Source organism: Colossoma macropomum, unplaced genomic scaffold (assembly GCF_904425465.1).
Source record: "Colossoma macropomum unplaced genomic scaffold, Colossoma_macropomum, whole genome shotgun sequence".
Classification (NCBI taxonomy): Eukaryota; Metazoa; Chordata; class Actinopteri; order Characiformes; family Serrasalmidae; genus Colossoma; species Colossoma macropomum.
In genome coordinates, this window is record NW_023496020.1 from 1,273,942 (window position 1) to 1,300,950 (window position 27,009).

At 42.2% G+C, this 27,009-nt stretch overlaps 1 protein-coding gene across 5 annotated transcripts in view; it reads right to left on the reverse strand.

Annotated features, from left to right (window-relative positions):
• Positions 1-3,462: 3,462 nt before the first annotated feature.
• The window catches only part of sema6dl (sema domain, transmembrane domain (TM), and cytoplasmic domain, (semaphorin) 6D, like), a 31,442-nt gene continuing 7,895 nt past the window's right edge, over positions 3,463-27,009 (reverse strand). For 2 of the 5 annotated variants that reach the window (XM_036564532.1, XM_036564535.1), the window contains exons 2-19: positions 21,308-21,469; positions 19,179-19,290; positions 18,232-18,292; positions 17,594-17,656; positions 17,377-17,478; positions 16,593-16,683; positions 15,421-15,540; positions 15,189-15,277; positions 14,045-14,262; positions 13,015-13,146; positions 12,608-12,763; positions 11,814-11,987; positions 11,179-11,319; positions 10,796-10,873; positions 9,984-10,042; positions 9,634-9,690; positions 8,524-8,685; positions 3,463-7,138 (exon numbers count right to left, since the gene is read on the reverse strand). In XM_036564532.1, coding sequence (XP_036420425.1) covers positions 5,847-7,138; positions 8,524-8,685; positions 9,634-9,690; positions 9,984-10,042; positions 10,796-10,873; positions 11,179-11,319; positions 11,814-11,987; positions 12,608-12,763; positions 13,015-13,146; positions 14,045-14,262; positions 15,189-15,277; positions 15,421-15,540; positions 16,593-16,683; positions 17,377-17,478; positions 17,594-17,656; positions 18,232-18,292; positions 19,179-19,290; positions 21,308-21,469 — 3,269 coding nt within the window. In that variant the 3' untranslated portion in view covers positions 3,463-5,846. The remainder of the gene's footprint in view (positions 7,139-8,523; positions 8,686-9,633; positions 9,691-9,983; positions 10,043-10,795; positions 10,874-11,178; positions 11,320-11,813; positions 11,988-12,607; positions 12,764-13,014; positions 13,147-14,044; positions 14,263-15,188; positions 15,278-15,420; positions 15,541-16,592; positions 16,684-17,376; positions 17,479-17,593; positions 17,657-18,231; positions 18,293-19,178; positions 19,291-21,307; positions 21,470-27,009) is intronic. The other 3 variants (XM_036564536.1, XM_036564534.1, XM_036564537.1) reach the window with 3 other exon arrangements.

Below are 27,009 nucleotides of genomic sequence, written 5' to 3' on the forward strand. Positions count from 1 at the left end.
AACTACAACAGATGGAGGTTGCTAGGCTGGCTTTACAGAACAGGACTTTCATGCACCTTGCTTCAAACCTACATGAAACTAGACTGCACTTGAGAATCTAAAGCATCCTGCAACTCATTTGAAACTCAGCTTTTCTGTCGCTGAACAGTGTAATCATTTTTTAACTCAACATCTACTACCTACTCCCAGAATGCCCCATTTTAGCCTGAAGTACTGACACTCCACAATGTTCACTTTCATAAAGGGTATTGCATGAACAGCAACTCATCAACTTACTTTCTCAGAAACTCAGCCGCAACAGCAGCAACTATCTCAACTTTACTGAGCATGTTTCATATAACAGCCTATCAAAACTTATCCAAAGTCCCTAGACTGGCTTTACACAGTAAAACAATCATGCAAACTCTTTGAAACCTACATGAAACTAGACCACGCTTAAGTTATATAATGTAAAGTATCCTGCAACACATTTGCAGCTGCAACAAGCTGTGAATATGTAGATTACCCTTTATACAGATTGAAAGATACGATATATCAAAAAAGATGAACTGAAAATTTGGGGAATCCAAATGCATTGCATGCAACTTTGGATATTGTTGTAACTGCTTTTCTCACATCTCCAGCAGGACGCTATTCTGCAAAAGTAGAAGTTTCTTGTAAAACTTCTCTCAATGTTGGCAGCTTCTCGTTGCAGATTAAATGTATCAGGCAACCGAGTCTGTCCATTCAACTCTAAATTCTTGATGTTTGTCCTAAATCTTTCTCATCTTTGCCATTTCATTAGCTACTAGCTGGCTTAGATTGGTGCTTTGACCAGCAGTCTGTACCCCCGACCTTCAGGGTTAAAGGGTGAATTAGCAGTTATACATTAACTTAAGCGTTTAAGACAATTTATTGTTAAACTTTATGATAGAACTGTTTTAGAATGATGAGCAAAGCTTTATATTACTGCAAATCTTTATTTTACTGTAAAGCAGGATTTTTCTATTTTTACCTAAAAATCTTATTGTACTGTGGAGCCACAAGGGGGCAGTAAAAGAGCCGCAAGTTGCCGATCCCTGCCCTAGACTGTGATTGGTCCACTGCACAGAGCCAGTAGCAGTGCTTTAGCTTTTTCTTTCGTCACTTGAAGCAGATTTAGTCTTGTGGAAACATTGTTGCCTTATTGTGTGCGGAAAATGTTGCAGCTGTAACTTTTATGCATCTTTAAACTGTTTGAATGTAAATGTGTTTAGCTGTAGAGCTCCACAGTGTGCAGCATTACTGTTCTCAGTCTGTTAGTGGTTCAGTCTGACTGTGTATAATCAGTCTTACACAGCTGATCATATCAGCAACCAGCTCTGTGTTTGTGTATTTATCTCTTTGTGGGGACCAGATCTCAGAGTCTGATCAAAACATTTTGTGGTTGTGGGGACACTTGGCTGCTCTCCACAAGAAACACACACACACACACACACACACACACACACTGGTGTTGCTATATTTGTGAGGACTTTCACTGACTTCTGTATTACTGTAGGTAATGACCTCATGACCTTACAGTATCCTCAGTAACCTAACAGCAATCTGTTGGCTCTTTTCATTGCTTTCTTGTGAGGATCAGCAAAATTGTAAAAAACTGTTATGCTGCTCTTTCATCATGAGAACATTCGGTCCTCACAAAGTGATAAAGACACTAGCACAGCAGCATTCACACACACACACTAGAGCGTGTGTGCGTGTGAGAGGGACTGGTGTGTGTGAGCTGGTGGAGCAGATGTTGGCCGCTTGGCTTACAAAATGCTCTGGAAAATTTCCCACCGATATCTGGAGAGGTTTATTCTCTGTTGGGCCGCGACGTCAAAACAAGAGCGCTCTAAAAATAACATCCACATTCAGCCCCCCAGCTGTGTGTGTTTGTGGGGGGGTAAACCTCAGCGTCCCGGTTCTTCTTCTGTAATGTGTTTGAAGTTGGTGTGACTGTGCCTTCTGAAGAGCTGCTGTTTAAACAGTGCACAGAAATCTTCTGCCGTGTGAGTTACACTGACTGACCCTCATCCTCTGCCCGGTACGTTACACCACACTTCTCCACTGGACTGACTGAAAAGTGCAGTTTAGTGTAACCTACAGCAGCGCTTCTCAGTACCTTCTCAGTACACTGCTGTGCTTGTGTGTCATTTAACCTTTTCAAGCATGAATTATTAGTGTTTTTATTAGAACAGCGTAAACAGCATAATGTCACTTTTATTAAAAAGTTGTAGAACAGTTCAATTAAAAAGACATTTTTGAGTGTGAAGCATGGACCAATACATACATTTATATAGATATATATAACAGTTGTTGCATTCCTTTGGCCATGTTGGATCGAGACTGTTAGAACTGGAAAAAAACTTTGAGGTATAGTCGAGTGCAAAAGTTTGTGCGCCCCGGTCAAATTCCATGTATTTCTTTATTTTCGAAGTGTAAATAAGTGAACATTTCCTCTACAGAGAACAAACCTATGCACATTTTAATGCACAGCTACTGTTTATTTACTGAATTTAACATATAGGGAAAACCAGGGTCAGCAATAATGGAAAAAAATTGGGACAAAATTAATAAAATTAAAATTACTATTGATATTTCAGTTCTATTTGTGCCAGAAGGCGCGACAAAGTTTTTAAACTGTAAATGTGATTCATTGTCATTATAAATACACACACACACACACACACACACACATTTTCTAAGCCGCTTATCCTTCTGGGTCGTGGGGATTATAAACACTTATTGATAAAAAATGAAAAACCAACATTTATCAAGAACATGGCCTCAAATTAGCTACTTTTTTCACAAAAGAGTTGAAGAAAGACCTAATGTAGTGCCGCTTATGGTTGGGTTTGGCTCATTTCCAGGTCAGTCCATTTAAAATTCCTGAAAGCCTCCCATCTGACAATCTCAGATTTGCTTAAATTTTATATATATATATATATATATATATATATATATATATATATAATACTAATGTTATTTTACTCAACAGACTGTGTGCAAAACTTTAGGCTTGCATCTTTATTCATCTTTGAGGCACAGAGGCTTTAAAAAGTGGCCAGGACCTTAATTTACACCTTAAAATAAGTTCAGAGGACTTTGATAAGTCATGACATTTGAACTATTGATGCTTGAAATGTTTGTACTTTGTGTATTTAAGGAACTAAAGCATTGTGAGGTGCAAGCAATATGCAGTTGAGATGTAGGTGATGTAGGTATGGGGTTCTCTTAATTTGTAATGGCTCATAAATCAGAAACCTTTATTACTATAACAAATATCTAGCTGGTAAAGGGGAATGTAATGAGTGTTGATATAAGTAACAAATACCAAAGATCTGATGTGATTCAGTGTGGATATATAAAGGGTTAATCTTGCTCCAATTCACAGAACACGTGTAAAATCTTCTGTTTACAAAAAGAGCGAATAAATACCAATAATAAAAGAACACGAACTGATATGTGCAGTAATATTTTATTTCAACTATACATGCCGTGTTAAAAAAAATCAACAAAAATATCCTTAACAATGACGGTATTATTTACATGTTCACAGTACAGTTTTTGCAACATATCTACACGTTAAAATACTCTGGAAAACAAAAAAAAAGCAAATGAGTCCCAGTTTTGCACAGTAAAAAAATAAAAACAAAATTAAAAAAGAAAAAAAACACGATGCAGGTAGGGCAGTCGGTTTTACGTTTGCACACGGAACAGTTGGCTGAAATGTGAAGGCTTTGTTTCAAATTGCAACAGAAAAAACAAGTTCATATTGCAATATACAAGGCAGTGGAGCAGTCAGGTCAGGCGTCCAGCAGCTCAGCGCACAGGCAGTTACTTAAATACAATCATCGCGTGTAAACGAAACCGCAGTGTCGGATCTTGACAGCCGGCTGGAGAACGGACAAGACGTTGGTTTTTCTTTTATTCAAAAGTATTTCAAGAAAAAAGCAAGTCTCGTTTCCCTCGTTACGTTTGAACCTGCTCTTTCCGTGTCGTGAAAAGAGCGAGCGTAGTTTTGCAGAATGAAAGTGTGTCTACATTCCAGTGTCTGAGTGCGTTCTCCAACCGGCTCTAATGATACCCTTCGATGACCAGAAAGAGGAAAAAGAGAAAGAAAAACACCTTTGTAATAAATGGCAAATGCATAAAGTTTTATTGTTCTCACTTCAGTTTACTTTTCTTCCCAATCTGTGGTCAAAATGCGCGCAGTGGTTGCAACACGATGCCTGAACCAAATCAAAAACGTTGAGTCTTTTAATAAGGCACAGAATACACAAACCCCGGTACACTTGCCTCTGAAATATCCATATTCATATATTTATATATTTACAATAACGTCATTACCGGCATGACTCTGTAGGACACATTGGTAGATGTTACGACGATTCATTGTGATAATCAATTTAATGGCTGAGGCGTGGTTTTCCAGGAGCTTTACGGACCCAGACAGTGAATTTGGCCTGTACTGAGCGATGTGGACACATTGCACCTTGCCTGCTGAATGTGCCATCTGTGGTTTAATATTAGTTAAATATAATGGCTAATACAGTAAGATGAAATGTTTCTACACTAGACCAAATTTCGTAAGGGGGAAAAAATATGTTCACGTTTAGGATAGCATAAGATAGAACAGGATGAGGTTACCTTATTTGACTCCTAGGGGGGATTCTTTTGGTCATAAAGGCTGCCTTTATTTCGTAAAGGTTTCAATAGTCTAATTCAGAGAAGCACGGCTCCAGCACTTGGTATTTGGGGGAAAACCAGAAATCCGGTTTGTGAAGTGAAAGAGAGAGAAAGTGGGTATAATTCACGGTTTATGAAGTGCTGTATGAGTCTACAGGCTTCACTGTGTCTCCATAGGCCCAATTGGGAAGAGACAAAATGCCGTACCAGATCAGCGAGATCGAACACAAACCTGCAAGCGCAAGGGCTCAGGCTGAGCCGATCAATGCACAGGCACCAAAAATGCACAACAACTTTTCATCTAACCCAATAGCAGCAAAAAGTAAGTCCTCAGTGAGTTAAAAAAACAAAAAAACATCGTCCAAGTAGGCACCCTGGACATTTCCTCTGCACACAGAAACGCTTGATTAATATCTGCCTCTACGGCACCACACACACACGTGTGATGTTAACTTACCCTGAAATGGGCTTTTTAGTTTTATGACAGTAATGACTGCAGCTGGAGACAAGCCAGCTGTAAGTGCATCCTTTTGTGTGAGCGCTGAATGCAGACTGGTTAACCCCAGAGGCTACTCCTCTGAAAATAAAGAGTCTCTGTCCCTCCCTTGGATGCTGCTAAAAGCATAAAACATGTTCTCTCACACGGACGTGCTCTGCAGTTTTGTCGTCTTTAAAACAGCAAGTTTTTGCCTAATGCACACGTTCCTCCGTCCACCGCCCTCATTTCTGCTGGGTTTGCATCGCTGCGGGGTGGCACGGAGGAACAAGAGGCTTTCTTCAAGTATTCCCACAGCGTAGAGTTCACTGCCGCTGCACCCGAGACCTCAGACCTCAGACGACCCTGCCGCCTTGAAGGTCAGAGGCCATCATCACCTGTCAATCAGATTTTAACATGGCGTGAAATAAAGTTAGCAAGAGCCTGCGGAAGGATTTCTGCGTCTCTGCCATGCTTTCCCCAGCAAGAGGACATCCAGGTTCGGACCCTCCGCAGGGCAAATGAGCATATTTTTTTTTTACTTCCAGTGTCCTGTTCACTGGCCCTTTGCAAAGGCATTCGGCACGAGGACATCATGTTTGGACCCTCTACAGCTCATTTATGTTGACATCCAGTGTCCTGTTCACTTTATTCACCGGCCCGCAAAAAACGAGCCCCATCAGTAGCTGTACTTGTTCACAACCCTCATCTGAGCAGTCTGCGGCACAAAGCCATTAGGTTTGGGCGGCACGTCAGGTTTTAATGAAGCTGTCCGTTTGACGCTGGTCCGAGGCAGAGAGCCGTGCCCACTGTAGCTGCTCTGCCGGGACACTGAGGGTGTCATGGCCATTGGCACCCCATGGGAGTCCAGTCTAGAGGGTGGCGTGGGCGGCACGTACCCGCCCCTGCTGAAACTAGGCTGTCGGGTCACCATCACCCCATTGGGTGAGTGTAACCCTTTGGGTGGAGAGGAGATTGAATGGCGCTGAGAGGATCCTCGGTGGTACCTTTGCCTCTCCAGCGTACCACCTGGTTGCCCGGTGGGCGAAGTGGGTGTGGAGGGCACATCCACCCGCTTGGTCGGGCTGTTTCTGGGCAGTGAAGAGGACGGAGAGTAGAGAGATGCTTCCCTGCTTGGTACCTTGGGCGGGATTTCCGCTACGTTGCCCAAGGGTTCCAGCATCAGGTGTTGCCGAGGACGTGGTACCTCGACCATGATGCCCTTGTTGGGGTTAGGACCACTGTTATTCTCATTCAGGTGCTTCAGAAGGTCGTTTAGCGTGTTTCTTGCATCCACTGAGCGTCGGTGTTCCTTGCGGCCTGATTTGGAGCCATGATGTTCGCTGTTTTGGACCTTCTTCTCTGGTCGGGAACCCTCAGGACTAGATGCCCGATGCTCGTGTGTGGCATTGGGAAGCACTACGGCACTTGGGATCTGATGGTTCCCGATAGCTGGGTGTGTAGGAGAGTTGGATGGAAGGTACTGGGGACTCTTGGGCGGACCTTCCTTGCGCCCAAGCTTCCCCTGTGCCCTCTCCCACTGGTTTTTGACAGGCTGCATGGTCTTCTGCTGAAGCACTGGTGTGGATTCGGGAGTAGGCAGAGCAGTCAGGTCTGGATTCTGCCCACTGAGGATCATGGTCTTGGTGTCTGGTGATGGTGGCACCTCTTTCCCCCCACTGAGCAGGCTGGAATAGAGCTTGGGCGTGTCCATCGGATGCGGGTACTCCTTTACTGGGCTTTCAAAGAGGCCGTTGAGCTTGGCGAAGCTTCCCGTGGAATCCGTGCAAGACTGCGCCGACTCTTGATCCTTGTGGATCTTGCGTGGTTTGCGCAGGAAGGCATCGCGGTAACAGTAGACGATCATCCCGGCGATTAGCGCCCCCAGGAGGAAGGCGCCAAAAACGCACGTAATGAGGATGTTCATGTGTACCATCTGGTTGGAATCACCCGACTGGATCTCCCACACACCTGAAACACATATACAGCCCAATGACATGTTAATTCTTGTAAGCACAACACTCTGATCTGCCCTACTCTTCCCACTGAGATTCCAGCAGAAAGGTAGAGTCTGCTCCCCCTTTCCCCCGTAGGTATTTTGTCATTAAGTGAAATTTCACATTTGACAAGATTTGCCCGGTAATCTGAGCATTTTACACGGCTATTGAAGAATTTTTAGGTTATTGAATCGTATGAAGAAGACCCATTATACATACACAGGACATCAGAGAAATGGATCAGCTAGTGGCTAAAAGCTACCCAAGATTATATTAGTGAAGATGCTGTCTAGTCAGCCGCTAAAAAGTTTTATGTTTAAATTTTTTGTGGCATGCCTATAAAGGAATAAAGGAGGTTAGTGTTTTGTTGGATTGGGTGGAAAGTTTTCCCTTCTACCCCAGATAACCGAGATCGTTTTGAGAAGAAGAGTTCGTTCAAGGTCTGTTAGTAACTGTAGGCATTCGAGAGTGTTAATTGTGCGTTGAAGTGAAACGCTACAACAGTGGTGGTCAGTGGCAAGGCCTTCGGGAGGACTTCTTAAAACCAGAGAAGCAAAAGAAGAAACCAAAGAAAACTACATAGGAAAGAAGTAGAGAAAAGGGAACCAAAACAGAAAGCAATATTCAGATCTTAAAAAGAAGGTCTGTATAAGCAAATAGAAAAGAAATGTCTTGCAGAGATTAATGGTAAATAAAGCACATGTAAACCAAAGTCGTTTGATGAAGAATAAACAACAACAAAATTGAAAGAACTGAAAGAACTGAAAGAAGAAACAAACTGCCATGTGAGCTGACAGGATCTGAGCACTGCTGTTAGCATCATCCTGCTAAGCTTTGTAAAAAGCTGTCAACCAGCACATACAGTTAGCTTTGCTTAGCTAATGCAACATGACTGATAATCAGTCTCAGTCACTTCTGTGACTTGTACCCTCTTTCAGATGACTGCTAGCAGCAACTACACTGCCAGGTGAACATTTGGGGGCACCAAGCTTTTCAAAAAGACGTTATTTTAATAAATTAGCATTGTTTTTGTGTCAGTAATCACTTAACATATTAAAAACTACCCCACTTATGATGACAAAAAACAATATCTCTTGTAAAACAATATCTCTTGTAAAAAAATAGTTTTTTATGAACGGACAGATTTTTTAACTACTGTCACAAACGTGTTTGATACTGTTGTCGTCTTAATAGACCTGCTCAGTCTTTAATATGTTAACTTTTTACACACTGACACAAAACATGCTCATTTGTGGTGAAAACATTTCGAAAAGCTGGGTATCAACAAACTTTTGACAGGCAGTGTATTACCCAGATTTCTGTGCAGCTGCGCAGCATTGCTCCCGTTTAAGGCCTTACCCTCCAGCACCCCCGGGAATGATTGGGAAGTGTCTGGGTCATCTCGGAGAACGAATTTCCGTGAGCCAAAGAGTGTGGGAGGCAGAGAGGGAACAGTTTGGGGTGATTCTACGGGGCCTGAGGCGGCGGACGGCGTGACTGACGGTGCTGGTAACTCCATGTCTGTGGCGACAAACACAATATTCACAAACGGAACAGGCGGCAGGGACAGCAGAGCGTTCGTTGGGTTAGCGGACCCCAGCTTAGGGCCACAACACTGGCTCCATTAAAGCGATAGTTTGGCGAAAAATCAGAAATCAGATCTCCATCGTTTTTCCCCAAATGTCAACGTTTAGCCAAGACATGTTTGGTGGCTGAAGTCTGCTTGTTTAGTTTAAGCACTGGAGCTATGAGGCCAAGGAAGCTAATGTTAGCTTACACCCCAACAAGCATAGTGCTAACTGCATGCATGAAACTTTTATGGTTTCTGACTGTTATCTTTACAAATGGTTTTAGTACTGTTTTTAGCCACTGCTACTTCGTAGATACATTAGCCTGTAGTGTTAGCAAACTTTGCATACCAAACATGTCTTGGCTGATTGACATTTAGAGTAAACGGTAAACAATGTTTCACAGAACTATCACTTCAACTGAAGTTTCCATCAGTTTGTTCTTTTTAAGCAACAGCAGAAGCTGCTTATGATGCTAAGCTAATGCTTTTAACTGATTTAAAACCTGAAAGCCTGATCATGTTCCAGCAGAATAAGCATCTATGAGACACAATACCGGCTGAAAGGGGGAGAAGGATTGAATAGTCTCCAGAAAACAGGAAAAAGGAGGACTGGGGAAGGTGTGGAAGAGAGGCCACATGGCTATAGATCATGCAGATGAAAGATAGAAGAGGAACAGAAAAGTGAAGAAAGACTGATGAAATAGCGATACAGATGACAGATGTCTAGGCCAAAGAACCAAAGCCCTGGAGATGTAGATGAAGATGCAGATGCTGATGAAGATGAAGATGAAGAAGCCGTGTGGTAAAAGGGTTAAATGGCAGCGGTGGAGGATGAAGTGCGAGAGACTGAGAGAATGCTGAACTCAAGGAAAGAAATCATTGGAGTAAAGGAAACTAACCAGAAGTTGGGTCGCCATATGATTTGAAATCTGGCGCTGAAGCAGTAGTCAAAAACTCTAAAGGAATTAAAGGAACAAGAAATCAGCATAAAATAAGGAAAATAAAAACTCTAAACTCAAAAGATAAAGGCCCTAGAGCTAGGATAGACGTTTTAACGTTCACAAAAATAAATTTTATGCAGTTATTCTCCAGTTCTGCTTCTCTTGAGCCGGCTGGGCTGAGATGCCGAATGTTTAGCATTAGTAGCATGTGACAGTAACTGTGTATGTGTGCGTGTGTGTGTGAGTGTGTGTGTTAGTAGTGTGAAGCGTGTGAGCTTTCTGCATGACGATGAAAACACAAATCTCACCGTGACAGTCTCCGAGTCGTGCCGTGTTTCCAAATTCAACATCCTGCTCAAAACCTGACCTGAGAGAGAGAGAGAGAGAGAGAGAGAGAGGGCAGGGTGTAGAGATTGAGGAAGGAGAGAGAGAAAGAGATAAAGTGTAGGGAAGAGAGAAAAAATAAAGTGTACAAGAGAAGAGAGATGGATGTGGGGAGAAAGAGAGCAGCAGGGAGAGAGAGAGAAAATAGGAGATTGACGGGGAGAGAAAGGAAGTACAGGGTAGAGAGTGAGGGAGGGGAAAGAACAAGTGGGGGAGAAAGAGAAAAGGAAAAAAATGTAGAGGGGAAAAGGGGAGATAAAAAAAGAGGAAAGAGAGAGAGTGAGTCCACTGCACATTGACCTCTGTGTACTGATTAAGAATAAAGCTGTGAAACAGTAAACACATTCATTCATCAGTAACACAGCACTGAGCGCAGTGGGAACTGTCTGGGAGAGTGTAGGAATGTCTGGAACAGTGTGGGACAGTGCAGTATCTGTTTGGGACAGTGTGGGAATGTGAGGGACAGTGAAGGACTGCGTGTAGCAGTGCAAGACCTGTGTGGGACAGTGTGGGACTCTGAGGGACTGTGTGGGACTGCGTGTAACAGTGTTGGACTCTAAGGGACAGTGTGGGATTGAATGGGACAATGTGGGATAATGTGGGCCTGTCTGGGACAGTGTAGGGGAGTGTGGAACTGTGTAGGACTGTGTAGAACTGTGTGGGACAGTCTGGGAGAATGCAGGACAGTGTGGGACAGTGTGGGACGGTGCAGGACTGTCTGTGTGCTCTAACTTACTGCACTCCTGCTGGAATTCTCTCACAGGCTCCATGAGGCATCCAGCCACAGTACGGATCTCTGGAGGCAATACACGACCTGTAACACACAGCAGAACAGCATTTCTTCAAATGAAGATAACTAGCTTCATATAATCTGTATAGTTACACTGCTAGCCTGCAGTTAAACCTTTAGCGATCACTGCAAGCTAGTTAGCTGCTAAAAAAAAAGGTATTAGAGTTAACTGAAAACACAGTATATTTCAGAATTTTATGCAAGGCTCAAAACGTGTATTGCATTAAAAAAATTAAATAGAGAGGTGGGAAAGCAACAAAAGATGTTTAAGGTGTCATGAAAACATGCCAGAATACCAAGAGCATGCAGCGTTTGTGTGGAGCACTCACTTATGGCAGGTTCGGTGTCTCTCACAGCGGCTCAGCGGAATCCGCACCACACAGCTGGAAAACGCCACAAACAGAGTTTGTGAGTCTTTGTCCAGGTGGAAGGACAGAATACGCCGATCGTCCTCATTAGTGGACAAACATCTGCACAGAGAGAGGGAAGGAGAGACAGAAAGATAGAGAGAGGAGTTAATGACGTGTTATTAGATTGTTCTGTCACTCAGCACTATTCAGGCTTAAATCAACCGCACTGCGACACAGAGCATTTTTATTTTCAATACAAAAAATACAATTTTCCTCATTTTGCTTTTCTGTCCTAATCAGGACAGTGGCAGAAATTCTGAAAAAAATGATAAACCTATGGATATATTCCTGAAGCTCAGATGGAAAAGCATGGCACTAGCAATGCTAAGGTATCAAAGAGATAAGAATGTTAATTTATACCTTTTACACACCAGATTTGGCTCAGAATGATGGGACTAAAAGATACATAGCACTAAAAATAGTTTTTAAAAACATATAAGTAAAAAACAGAGAGTCAGAATTTGATATGAGAATTCGTCTTGGTGAAATATGCTTATGTAAATGAACAATAAAGAATACGGAGAGTAAAAGTGTAATTATTGAGATGGTCGTACTTGGCCTGGTTGAAGACGTCGATCTCCTCCAGCAGGACGCTCTCATTGAGCGACAGCGCTGTCGTCTTGGCCAGAACCTTCAGAACTATCCCACCCTCAGAGCCGATAAAAACCACTGTGTAATTGTTAAAGGGACCGGCAGCGTTGTCCACCGCCAGAGCAGTCAGTCTGTATCTGCACACCAGAGAATACAAGACATGTTTGGTGTCTGAAGTTTGCTTCTTTATTTTTAGCACCGGAGCTATGAGGCTAATGTAGCTAACAAGTAATGAAAGCTAACGGTGTTTTCAAACTTGTGTGTGAAACCCAGAACACTGATTTCAGAGGGACCAAAGACCAGTTCTCTGTTCCGCTCCTGGGCTCGAAAACAGCCTCACACTTGACCAAATGTACCGAACTCGCAGAGCAAGCAGCTCTGGGTCCAGAAACAAGCTATAGTGTGAAAGCGCCCTTATACTCCACCAATTAGCATGATGCTAACTGCATGCCTCGCCTCAAAACCACGTGTGAGCTAACCAGAACAACATTGGATGTTGATGAGGACTCGCCGACTTCTACACAAGTCTTTTCTCCACAGTGGATGATATGCCAACATGTTAGTTTGTCAGAGAAATATATATTTTTTGACTGTTTCTGGATCTAGCTAACATCAGCTGAAGCAGTCAGCCTGGCTAGCGATAAAGCTGCACTATTTCTGCCTTCTCAGTCAGGTGACTTATTTACGGTAAGATCAGTAGGTCCAACAGTGCTGATTTGGAGAGCTATTATAGGGTCAGTACATTTCCGGATCTGACCTGACTCTGGTTTTGGTGAACCACGGCTCATCTCCTATAGACGGCACGGCGGCGTCCATCAGCGGGTGAGACTTAATGAACTGCAGCGTCTCGTCCGGAAACTCGATGGAGCTTTTGTAAGACTCTGCTGATCCGTGACCCGCACAGCAGCCTGGCCTGCACACACACACACACACACACACACACACACACACACTCCGTCATGCTCGGCAGGAACCGCATAAAACACACAAAAACACCCCCCCGCAAAAGACAAAACAGTGTCACACACCTGTAAACTTACACCCGCACACATATGGCCGCTGCACGAATCGCATAAAATATGCAGTGTGTCTAATTATCCCTGATTAATTATTTAGCCCTGAGCGATTAGGTGGTTATCCGCAGGTGTGGCAGGTGTAGCTCACCTGGGCTTGGGCAGCTTCTCCTCGGGGAACGGCGTCCAGACGGAATCCGGGGTTTTCTGTTCCTTAAAGCGTCCACGGAAAGCCTTCTCGATGTCCGGCATAGAGAAAGCACAGACGGCCGAGCCTGGGATACTAAACAACAAACAGTAGTCGATTATCAATAATCTTCAGTGACTGGGCTCAAAAGCTTAGCCAGCTAAGTATCAAAATTAAAGGTGGGTGATATAGCAAAATGTCATATCACGATACTTCAAGAATTTTTACAATGCATGATATGTCATGATATTTATTTTTTCTGACATCTAGAAAGTCAGATAAAATAAGCCAACATATTAAAAACACTGTCAAAAACTATGAATCTAATTATTTAAATTTAGCATTTTACACACTGTGCTGCACAACATAAAATTAAACAGGACGAATTATGCTCACTTTTTAAATCAAACATGAAGTTGGTAAGTGCTGACGATATCCACAATATACTCAGAAAACCATGTTGTTATGTAATTTATCATAATAACAGTAAATATTGTCATATTGCCCAGCCCTAATCCAAATATGACTAAATAAGCGGCTGTCGTATTCTTAAACTTTCAAATCAACCTTTAGCATTAGCAGTGTGGCTGCTACCCGGCTAAAAAAACAGCATAGGCCAGCATGACTGGTCACCAGCAAAACCAGCATATGTTATGTTTTGATGCTGGTACTCTGGTCAACCAGCATGACCATGCTGGGGTGACCAGCTAAACCAGAACTGGACCAACATAAACCAGCACAGACCATCTTAGACCAGCATGAAATGCTTGCTGTTCTGTGCTGTTTTTTTTTCTGCAGGGTAGCGAGTTGTTGGCAAGTCATGTCAGCCTCCATATTAAAGCACCTAAATATGACCAGCTTAGCTGGTCACTTATCACATTCCTACACATCCAACTCAGACCTTTAACGTTCCCAACTTTCTTCACTAATAAGTCAGATTAGCCATCATAAACAAGCCTAATAAGGAAAAACGTATGTGTAAAGGTGTGTTTACCTGTTTAGCTGTGTTGTAAACACTCCCACGACAGACGGCACGCCATTAATGTTGATGATGTCAGTGACGGACTGAAGCACGTCGAAGTAGAAGAAGGACTCTCCGGGTACGGAGCAGTTTAGCCGTGCTTTAACGAACGACGTCCAGTGCTTCTCCAAAACACGCTGAGAACCTCCAACGTCGTTCTTACAGATACGAGCTACTCTAGAGTACACCACCTAAACAGAGAGAGAGATTGGAATATATTGTGATATAAATCTAGAATAAAATAAATCATTAGCAACAAGAGATAACAATTAAATCGCTCTCATTGATAAAGAGTAGCTCTGTAAGTGGCTGGAGTGATGGAATTAGCCATGTGTAAGTGCTTTAATAATTCAGCTGCACAAATCATCACCCAGGCGCAGGTGCAGACTGCTGCGATTAGCAAACTGAAATATTCATTAGCATTAGCAGGTCTGTGGCAGGGTGCTGATACATTCACAGGACACAGAGTTTCAACCAAACACACACAAATCTGTGATTTCTGTGAAACACACCATGCTAATACATGTTTTAAAATGAAAATGTATTTACGGGTTTGTAGCGGTCAGAACCAGCTGACCTTTCCATGCTTCGCCCACAAACTCCATTTACAGTTTAAATTACAGTATTTACAATATATTCATTTCTGTATGAATGGCCACACTGTTAGGATGGAAGAGGTGTGTTTTTTTGCCATTTAATTAGGTAAACATCTGACTGATATGCTAAGCAGAATGTTCACAGAATGCTAACTGGCTAAGTTAGCATCATGGCTTACCCTGCAACTGTACAGGGCTGAAGTTACTCAAAGAAATTTACAGACAAGATTTTCCCTCTTGTACTGAAGTTTCTACTTAGCACCACTGCTAAAAAACGCAGCACGGACCAGCATGGAATCTATACTGAGCTAGTTTATCTGGTCACTTAGCATAACCATGACACCCATCCAAAACACATCCCTACTTTTAATGAAAAATAATGCAGAAAGATTTGATTTAGTCTGTGTAGGCGTTTCTAGCAGGGCCCATCAACCAGTGTCTGTTAGAGCACATTTGTGGACAAAGCCTGGTTGAGGAAATCAATCTCTGAGCTTTAATGAGTTTGTGGTTGTGAGACATACCTTCCCCAGGTTGTTGTGTTCTGTTGCGATCTCTCGTAGGAAAAAATAAACATGGTTCCCATAATCCACTGCATGCAGAAAGTGCGGCTCTGGGAAAAGAGGGCGAGAGAGAAAGAGAGTATTATCAGTGTTGACCTGATGTGAATTTTTCATGTAGTCTTTTTTGGTCTGAGTGGTGACCTGGATTGTCGAACGGAGTGTATGTATGTTTGTGTATGTGTGCATTTTTTACCTTTTAACCATTTAGAGTCATATTTGATGGTTCTGAGTGCAGATCCATCCCCCATGCTGCGGTAAATCACCGCATCACTGGCCAGGAAGTCTGCTACTGTAGCCGAGTACAGTTTACCGTCTATAAACATATACAAATACATTAGACACTCACATCGTAAATCAATTCATATTCATTTTTCACCATTCACTAATAATAATAATACTGTGATAAGTATGATTTTGTTAGGGTAGCTAGCTACTTTACAGATAAGTTAGTTAGGTAATCAACATCACCTAGCTGAGAAAGCCTAACTGGCTCAGCATCCAAATATGGCCAAATTAGCTGTTGCCATATTCCTAAACCTTCAACTCAACCTTTAGCATTAGCAGTGGCTGCTATGGAAGTTTCTCGGTTCTTGCAAATAAGTAATGTTGACCATCATACTTAAATATGATAAAGTCAGCTCAGTCATATTTGTGGCCTTCAACATTACCAACTTTGTTGGTAACATAGTAACATAGTGTTGTTAGCCTTTGTTGCTGAGGTCTATTAGCCTATTTTACTAATGTTTATAATCCTACATGATTTTTATCTAATATCTGGTACAAAATAAAACTTCTCTGCTGTGTCTAGCCTAAAGGCATGCTGCTTTAATTGGCATTTAAGGCTACTATAGCTAGCCAAGCTAACTTAGTGACATATCTAGCTAATGCTAAAACTTCAGCCTCAAAGCTCTGAAGGATACTGTATGTAAGTGAAATTGTTTATGTTTTGGGTTCAATGGTAACAGTGGGCTGTGACAGGCAAAAATGTGCAGTAAATGTTGGTTTTCTTAATGTCATAATTCATTACCTATCAGCATGCTCATATGTTGTTGGTAAAGACACTTTACCTGCATTTAAAATGTATTTTATCTTTGCTTTACATACTTATGTGTAAAAGTAACATCAGTATGACACAAATGGCAGCCCAGTCCCGGAATCACCCTCCCCACACCCTCTCTACGGCCACTCTGAACTAATTCAGCGTTTTTAGGCATCCGCACTGCGCTGGGTGACGGGAGGCGGTGTTTGTGTGTGTTGTTGGTGGTGATTTATGTGCGAGATGAAAGCTGGCTTTAATATTTCCCCCCAAAAAACTCCCACAGATCCTAAGAGAGTCATTCATCACTCGCACACTCACTCACTGACCTGCAAACAGGGCAACGTTGGTCTGCTTGGCATCAAATGGGCATCGTGCCAACCCACTGATCTCCTCACCATCAAACTCCAGGTTATCCAGCTGAGAGAGAGAGAGAGAGAGAAAGAGAGGGAGGGGGAGAGAGAGAGAGAGACCGAGATAGACAGAGAAAGGGTAAGTACTTAATGCATGTAATAAGAAAATACATGACATTGTATTATGGAATATTTCAATAGTATTTTTGCAATATATACTTAGAGCCATATATATATCTACAGTAATGCATTGGCAAGTGACAAATTCCATTTCCGAGTTGAACCATTCACTGTATATATGATATGCACTTACTGGCTGTATATATGATATATACACTTTTTGACTGTATATATGTACACATAGCTCTCTCTCTCTCTTTAAATATATATATATATATATATATATATATATATATATATATATATATATATATATTGCTGCTGTCAGAACAAAACCTCATATCTCCAAAATGATAACTTTACAGGAGAAGGAAAAAACCTGCTTTAATTTCAATGTAAGTCACTGGAACCAGGCACACACCCACATGCTGCTGTGTATATCTGCGTTTATATGTTTGGTTCACTGTCGTTTGTTTACTGTTGCTGTTGGTTCTGCATGTTTTATTATTGCTGTTATCTTGTTTCTCATCTTTTACTGAATTGGTTATTACAATAAAGTTCACTGAACTGGAACGGATCTGTGTGTGTGGTGTGTGTTTGTGTGTGTGTGGTGTGTTTGTGTGTGTGTGTGTAAACATACCCTGTAGTAACGGCACATGGGGTTGAAGCCGTTAGTGCCGCAGATGAACACTAGATCATCATTTCTGGGAACCAGGACCTTAATAAAGTTATGGCACTCATCCTGAGAGAGAGAGAGAGAGAGAGAGAGAGAGAGATTTATGGCGCTGCAGTAGTGTAAATAACGTGTGGAAAGTTGTGGTCTCATTTCCGCTAAAAGCCTGAGGAGAATCACTCACTCTGTGTTTTCCCTTCATGGCACACGTCTCTCTGTCCGCCTGGCCCGACCTCCACGTTAGTTTCTGTAATTTCAGAACCGCATTACCCACAATGCTGCATTTCCACTCACTCTATTCAGGCATCTTAAAGCAATAGTTTGACAAAATATCAAATGTATCCAGTTTCCTCTCTTTCACTAAATATAGCCGATTGGCCAAGACATGTCTGAAGTTTGCTTGATTTGTTTTAGCACTGGAGCTACAAGGCTAATACAGCTAACAATTATTAGAAGCCTATTAGCATCAGTGATTACCATGGTGCCTGATTATCACCCACTCATCTCAAACAGTGTGGAGGTGTTCAGTATCGCTTATAGACTTAATTATGTGGTTTCTGATACTATATGAAACACAGTTATCTAAAAACATGGACTAAAGGACATTGGCATAACTAAAAACAGCCAACCTAAAGCCTGAATTTTGTCAACATTTTGCCAAAAACATGTCATGGCTGATCAACTACATGTGAGATAAGGGAGAAAAACCTGTATAAAACAAACTTTTCACCAAACTATTCCTTTAAACTTTTCCATTTTTATGGTTTTATTCAGTTTGTAGGCCATTTCCGGCTACCGAGGAGATTAGCAGGATGAACTCACCCTGTAGGGAATGATCTCGTTCCTGTAAGACTCCCTCAGACTCACTAAATAGACCTGGTCCCTGTTAACGAGGGAGGGAAAACAAATTAGAGTCACTGCCAAGAAAGACAGAATGAGATTGAAAGAGAGCGAGCGAGAGAGCGAGAGAGAGAGAAGAGTAGCAGTGCACTGAGCTAAGTTTGTCAGTCTGCCCAGCTTGGCTACCAATGCAGGTCACATTGTCCTTTCTCTCTTCATCAACCTTCTTGCAGCAGGAGTAGCGATCCAAGAATTTGGTAATTTATTTCCCAATAACTTAAGTGGGAGAAGGTCGGAGTGATGCACCCCCGCACTGTTGAAAAGAAGCAATTTCATCCCCCCTATTATAAGGCGTAAATATAAATAATAAAAGAATGCTTTGAGATACACTGAGATTCCTATAAAACAACCAAACTTGTACTTTGTAATCGGTGTAATGAAGCCTTTAGAGGGCAGCAGTGAGTGACAGTTGTTTATTTGATGTTTATTTTATATCAAATTTAGCAAATTCTTTACTTTTTCATGTGAGGACAAAGCCACTAAGCCCTATTGCATCATTATCACGTGCAGTATGTTGATGTAGCAATCGCTGTTTTTCATATAACAGTCACTTTGTAAAAAGTGATTAGGTAACGTTAGCATTAGCTACCTAGCTCCCTGCTAGAAAAACAGCACAGACCAGCTGGTCGCCAGCAAAGCCGGTCTGTGTTGTGTTTTGGACACAATGACCAATGACCAAAACTGGGTGACCAGCTAAGTCAGCACCCGACCAGCACAAACCAGCATAAACTAGCATTGAATTCATGCCAGTCTCAATAAAATCTTTGATAATGTTACTAGGAAACTAATGCTAACATTGTTAGTATTCTATGCTAGCAGTCTTACAACAAGTGTTTTCTATGTGAGTTAGTGTTGAAGACGGTTTTTACCTGCCGGCGATAAAGAGCGTGTCCTGGATCTTCGTCATCAGCTGGAAGTCCAGCCGGTGCTGTGATTCGTTTCCCGACGGCCGGCCCCGGAACACCGGATACTGCCGGGAATCTACATTTGGAAAGAACATGGAATTCCTCAGGCTACACAGTGACAAAGTGGTGACCTGACCTATGCTAAAAGACTTGGATAATCCATATCTGTATTGATTAGCCACTTTTGTGCCGCAGGGTATTGATTAGCCACATCTGAGTTGCAAGGCACTGAATGATTAACTGTGTCTTTACTGCGGGGTATTGACTGATTAGTTCTGCAGGATATTGGGTCATTAGCTGCATTTGCATTGCATGGCGTTGCACTATTAGCTATGTTTGTTTTGCAATATATTGAGTGACTAGGTGTATTTCTGCTGCAGGGTGTTGACTAGCAGCATGTAGAGAAGATCTTTGCGGTGGAAGCTAGCGCCAATAAATGGGTGCAGCATCAGCAGACTGCCTGTAGAATCAGAGATAATGCAGTCAGCATGTAATAAGTGCACCTGTGCACGAGTCATCTTCCTAAAAAATGATATATCAATTGGTCAGCTTGAGTTTGAGTTTCTAAACTGGTTTGCAAAATGGATGGTAACACAGATGAGCTAGGTTTCTGAGAATTCTGAAAATGACTGGATGATTGAGAGAACCTATGCAGACTCCAGCCTGGGACTAGCGGACAGCTAACATTTCCGAGACTTTCCACAGATTTGTGGACACAGATTAAGCCTAGTTTACACCGCCTGAGTGGATTCTCCATCCAAAATCCTGCCTGTTAATCTGGGACTCGGCTTACAGGGAGATTTGGCCAAAAATGCTCATAGCTGGCTTTCCCTGCTAGCATCCATTCATACTTAGCCATGTTAGCAGTGAGGTTAAATAAACCCTTTGATTCTTTTAACCACTGAAAAGTGTTTGGGGAATTAAACTGTGTTCAGGCACTTGTTCATGCATAGTCTGTTGGCCACAACTGTACTGCCATTTTAAATATTTATATACAGTTGGTGTAATGATCTTTGTACTAGTGTTCCTATTGTACGCTCCGTCCAGTGCTGCACTATGCACAGTGTAGTGTTTGTCACCGTGTTGCACTTTTGAACTTGTCCACACTGCTCTGTCCTGCACTTTCTCTATTATTGTGTCTTGTCATGCTTGTTGTGCGAGTGAGAAAGCTTTTGTTATGCTGCACTGATATAATGACAATAAAGCTGAACTGACCTATTCATGCTATGCACCCAAAAGCTTTACAGAACCCTTATTCAGTCTAATGAGAAATGACCAGCTCAGTGTTCATTAATATACCAACATTTAGTGTTTTTAATTTAAAATCATATATTTTTGCATATGTGTGAATTGTCACACTATTTGGACAGATCAGGCATACCGTTTTGTTGTGTAGTTGAGGTTTTTAGGAATAAATACTTAATTGACAGCAGAATTCACCAGCTATTTACATACCCAGTAGCTAAGTCAGCTGAGTAGCTAAGTAATGTCTTAGCATACACTGCTAGCTACTGTTTTATGGCTAAAGGTACTTTCCATGTGTGTGAAAACTCACAATGGGTGCAGTTTACTAGCATTTAATTGAAGTTTTCAGGAATCTAATGGATAGCAGGAAGTTAATTAGCTTTAACTGTTAGTAGCATTAGTGCCAACCAATCAGCACTCAGTAGCAGTTATGCCAACCAATCAGCACTCAGTAGCAGTAATGTCAACCAATCAGCACCCAGTAGCAGTGATGCTAATCAATCAGCATTCAGTAGCCATAATGTCACTCCATCAGCGCTCAGTAGCAGTAATGCCAACCAATCAGTGCGAAGAAGCAATAATGCGAACCAATCAGTGCTCATTAGCAGTAATGCTAACCAATCAGCTCTCAGTAGCAGTAATGCTAACCAGTCAGCACTCAGTAGCTGTAATGCTAACCAATTAGTATTCAGTAGCAGTAATGCTAACCAATAAGCACTAAGTAGCAGTACTGCTAACCATTCCGAACTCAGTAGCTCAAAGTTAATTGACTTTAGATGTTTTAATGTTTTAATTTTGATTATGATTGCATGTCATTCTGTTCTCGTTTGTGTTTGCACATGTCTCACAGTGTCTGTCCACGGTGTCCACGGGGACGGCGTCCTCGGGGAAACTGACAGCATGGTGAACCGGCAGCAGCAGCAGCAGCAGGCCGAGAACGGATTCGCTCCTCCAACACATCTCCCTCTGCAGGATACACACTGCCGCTACCGCACGAACGGGGCTGTTACCTGCACAAGACACACACACACAAACGCAGTTACATAACAGATACACATACACACTGTCACTGCTGCGCGAAACACACAGTCAGACATCATCACATATGTCGAGGGTTATTTAAGGAAACAGTCTCGGTGTTCTGTTTGACCTCCACAGTTACCACACACAAACCTGGGATGTGCATTTCAGCTAAATTTGATATTCGAGTATCAACAGCATGAACAGTATGAATGGCACCTTTATTAGGACAGTTCAGGGAACAAAAAAACATACAGCTGTAGGCTAAGCACTGAAAACGTTATTCAGCTGAGGGAAAACTTTGAGTAAAGTATGAGTAAAGAAAGCTGCCTTTTCAGATGAGCTAATGAGCTGACACTAGGACTGATAGATTAATCATTTCTTAATAAAAATGAACCTTTTCTAGATCCGTGTACTGGGAACGGCACACTTACGTCAAAGTGTTCGCTTCCGTTTTTTTATACATCATATATATGCTCAGTAGCAGTAACACTATCTAATCAGTACTCTGTAGAAGTAATAACAACCAATCAGCACTCACTAGCAGTAATGCTAACCACTCAGCACTCAAGTCACAGTAATGCTAACCAGTCAGCACTCAGTAGCAGTAATGCTAACAAATCAGTGCTCAGTAGCAGTAATGCTAACCACTCAGCACTCAGTAGCAGTTATGACAACCAATCAGCACTAAGCCAATGCTAACCAATCAGTGCTTAGTACCAGTAATGCTAACCAATCAGCACTCAGTAGCAGTAATGCTAACCAATCAGTGCAGCAATCAGCACTCACTAGCAGTAATGCTAACCACTCAGCACTCAAGTCACAGTAATGCTAACCAATCAGCACTCAGTAGCAATAATGCTAACCACTCAGCGCTCAGTAGCAGTTATGACAACCAATCAGCACTAAGCCAATGCTAACCAATCAGTGCTTAGTACCAGTAATGATAACCAATCAGCACTCAACAGCAGCAATACTAACAAATCAGTGCTCAGTACCAGTAATGCTAACCAATCAGCACTCAACAGCAGCAATGCTAACCAATCAGTGCTTAGTACCAGTAATGCTAACCAATCAGCACTCAACAGCAGTAATGCTAACCAATTATTGCTCATTAGCAGTAATACTAACCAATCAGCACTCAGTAGCAATAATGCTAACTACTCAGCACAGTAATGCTCAGCACAGTAACACTCAGCACAGTAATGCTAACCTATAGAACAAGTAGGAGTTATGACAACTAATCAGCACTAAGCCAATGCTAAACAGTCAGTACTCAGTAGCAGTAATGCTAACCAATCAGCACTCGGTAGCAGTAAAGCTAACAAATCAGTGCTCAGCAGCAGTAATGCTAACCAATCAGCACGCAGTAGAAGTAATAACCAATCAGCACTAAGCCAATGCTAACAAATCAGTGCTCAGTAGCAGTAATGCTAACCAATCAGCACTCAGTAGAAGTAATAACCAATCAGCACTAAGCCAATGCTTACCAATCAGTGCTCAGTAGCAGTAATGCTAACCAATCAGTGCTTAGTACCAGTAATGCGAACCAATCAGCACTCAGTAGCAGTAATGACCACCAATCAGACCTCAGCATTCTGCTGCTCCAGATTTGTAGAAAAACAGCAGAAAATGTTCTTGTTTTTTTGAATGACTTTGGCTGAACTGTTTCTTTAATGCAGCGGCAGCAGGAAAGACGCACAGAGCTTTGATGCGTGGTTGTTTGATGTGTTGTTTGGACGCAGTTGTTTCCTCAGAATGTCCTGACGGGACATCCTCCCAGTGTGTGTGTGTTTGTGTGTGTTCTTCAGTGACAGCGCTTACACACATTCATGTATGTCCACATTAATGAGCTTAATGTACAGTTAAATATTAATGAGGCCGACAAATGATTGATGTGGACAGAGCCAGAATGGATATAAACAATTCAGAGAGAGAGGGAGAGAGAGAGAGAGAGAGAAAAGACAGGGAGAAAAAGAAAAAGACAGAAAATTTCACTGTAAAAAATTTAAACCAACATGGGAAATATACACAAATAATTTTAGAAAGCTGATCTCAAATTTTGAAAAATGTACACAAGTTGAAAATTAGGAATCATTCTCAGAGAGGGCCCCCCGCCCCCTCCTCACTGCAACATGTCATGTCACTACCTGAGAGACCCCCATGTCCCCACCCTACTGACCCCCCAACACTACATACATGTATAAAAATGACGAATATATTAGTTTACTTATTTTTCTTAGTTTAATTTGTATAATTATAATGGTTATAATGATAGTTTTTTTATAAATATAGTCATTAATGTTATCAGTTACTATTTGCTATACATTCATTGTGTTATTGTGACTGTCATCACTGTTTACATGCTCACTACAAGTAATCTGATCGAAAATTATGCGTGTGCAGAGAACTGCTTAGGGTAGACGCTACCGTGACAACCAGCATCACGTGAGTCCAGTCAGAGTGAGATGAGCAGCAGTGAGTTCGTCTCGTTGATTTGCTCATGTTCTTGTCTGATCAGCTCGTTATCGTGAGCTTTGTGGTCGTCTGTCCGGCTGATGAGTTTTAAGTCCTTTAACCTTTGTCTCCTCTGCAGACCAGTTTCTGCTCCTAAAACTTTCTGATTGGGAATGTAATCAAATACAGACGTTTGCACGGTTATTATTCTTCTGTTTAACAGATTATTTATAGGATTACCCACCTTGTTCAATGAAACAGAAACTGTATTCCGAATGGCCTCAATCAGACTAGACTATTCCGAGTGAGATGTTTATATGGACATGCTCTGTTCCAATTGAGCTATAAGTCAGATTATTTACGGATCATCAGGCCAAGTAAACTTGGTTATTGTACTAATGCTTTAATAAAACTACCTCACACAGCCATGCCGACAAAGCTAGATTGAGCTTCATCTTGAAAAGAGAGAAAGAGACGTAGAAAAGAAAAAGGCAAATAAGAAAGGAAGTAAGGAAGAGAGAGAGGAAAAGAGAAAGGGATAGAAAAGAGAAGGAAATCGCAGAAAGAATAACAGAGAGAGAGATGTAAAGAAAAAAGGGAAGGAATAAAAGAAAGATATAGAGAAACAGACAGGAAGAAAGTGAGAAAGAATGAAACCGAAAGAGAGAAAAGAGAAAATAAAGAAAAGAGAGAGAGAGTCCAGAGAGTGAATACTTTTACACACACTGCAGTATCAACAGTTTCACTGATTAGCTCTGACACACACTCACACACCTGCTCCCTCTGCCTTGTGATTAGAATCTGTCAATATCTGATCTGCTCTTATTGATCAGTGAATGATTGATCTGCAGTGTATTGATCAGAGTGAAGGGCTCAACCTGCTCAACCTTCAGAGAACCTCACTTACATGTGTCTCTGTGTTTTAAGGTCATCCAGCCTGTGCAAAAGTCAGAGACCCTTTGTTTACTTAATGTCCAGTCAAAACAACCATAAAGTCCATTATTATTCATTTTCAGTGTTGGAAAAATTACAAATTTAACTGAAAATTACCCAGAAGCCTCAACAACTCAGCCGTTTGAGTGTTCAGTGTGTCACTTTTCACCTTTATTCCAGCTTCCATTCTGTTTAAGAGACTCACTTTCAGTTTCAGACACACCTCCAAAGTTCAGTCTTAGAAGTTGGTTGATCATTTTCTGAAGTAATCCAAACATGTACGTACCGTATACACTCTCTTTAAAAGATGGTTCTTTAAGGGTTCTATAAGGAGAATAAGGGCTGAACAGCAGAAGCCAACAAACCCCCTGGTGACTGTTTGAAATCGGTATCACTTCAGCCACAGAACATCCACACTGGTCCAGCCCCACAGCGGCCTAATCTGATCGCGCCTTTATTGTGCCTCATGTGTGATCATGATAACTGATCAGTGACTCTGCCTGATCAATGAGGGTGATTGGGACACCTGGCTGGGGGACAGTGAGGGATTATATTCAGCAGAGTGGTGGATCAGAGTGGCCAGATAGAGCGGTCAGCGCTCTGAGTGATGCAGTGAGAGCGGAGCTGACGGCCAGTGCTGTGCACGGCGGGTTCAGAGGGGTCGATGGCGCCACAACGACGTCATTATTCTAACGAGGTTACAAATTAATCTTTTGTTTCCACTGACTCTTTGATCTTTACTGACCTGCAGACGTCAGCACTGCTCGCTCTCTCTCTCTCTCTTACTCTCACTCTCTCTCTCTTTTCTGTCCTTCGCTCACTCCATCTCTCTCTCTCCTTTCTCTCCCTCTCTCTCTATTCTCTCTCTCTCTGTCCTTTCTGCCTTCTGTCTCTTTCTCTCTCTCCTTTGTGTCTTTCTCTCCTTCACTCTTATTCTCTCTCTCTCCTTTCTCTTTCTCTCTCATTTCTGTCTCTCTCCTTCACTCTCTCTCTCTATCTCTCTCTCTCTCTCCCTTCTTCAAGGGTTCTTTAGTAAAGAAAATAGTTCTATATAGAACCATCAACACTGAAGGACCATTTCCATACTTCAATGGTTCTTTGCATGGTGAAAACGTTCTTCGGATTGATGGAGAAAGTGTTCTATATGGGTCTATATAGCCTAACCTTTTAGAAAAGGGGTCTATATGGCACCACAAAGGGGTTCTTCTGTTGTAACAAACTTGACATGACCCTTTCTGGTTCTATATAGAACCATGCACAACACATTCTCCATCAATCTGAAGAACATTTCACCATGCAAAGAATCATTTAAGCATGCAAATGGTCCTTCAGTGTTCCATGGTTCTTTATAGAAGCATTGTCTTTGCTAAAGAACCCTTAAAGAACCATCTTTTTAAAGACATACAGCACGACTGAAACGAGACTCTGTCGGGTTATTATTCACACAAACAGCAGGGCTGCAGTACAGCAGCCGGCACACGCGAGGAGGGAGAAGAGGAGGGAGAAGGAGGGAGAGAAGGAGGAAGGGAAGGAGGGAGAGAAGGAGGGAGGGAAAGTGTAATAAGTCAGAAGGAAGGAGAGGGAGAGAAAGAGAAAAGAAACCTAATGCAAAACAGAAACAAAAGGACATCCAAAGGTCAGCCGTCTAAGATTACTGTTCAATCTACAGGCAGAGTAGCGTGTTTTCTATTGAGCAGCACAGCTCGGTTTCTGATTCCTGCCCTGCAGTGAGCAGAACGCTGCTCACGCAACACGCTACTCGCTGCTCACGCAACACACTACTCATGCAACACACTACTCGCTGCTCACGCAACATACTACTCACACAGCACGCCACTCACAAAACACGCTACTCACACAACATGCTACTCATGCAACACGCTATTTGCTGCTCACGCAACATGCTACTCATGCAGCACTCTACTCACGCAATACGCTACTTGCTGCTCATGCAACACGTTACTCGCTACTCGCTGCTCACACAACATGCTACTCCTGCAACATGCTCCTCAAGCTACAAACAACACGCTACATCGATTTATTCCAGGCCTTTTCTGTCTGGGCCTCGATCACCCACTCTCTCTCTCTCTCCCCTGTCTCTTGCTCTTTCCTTCATCTTCCTTACATTTTTCTCTTTCTC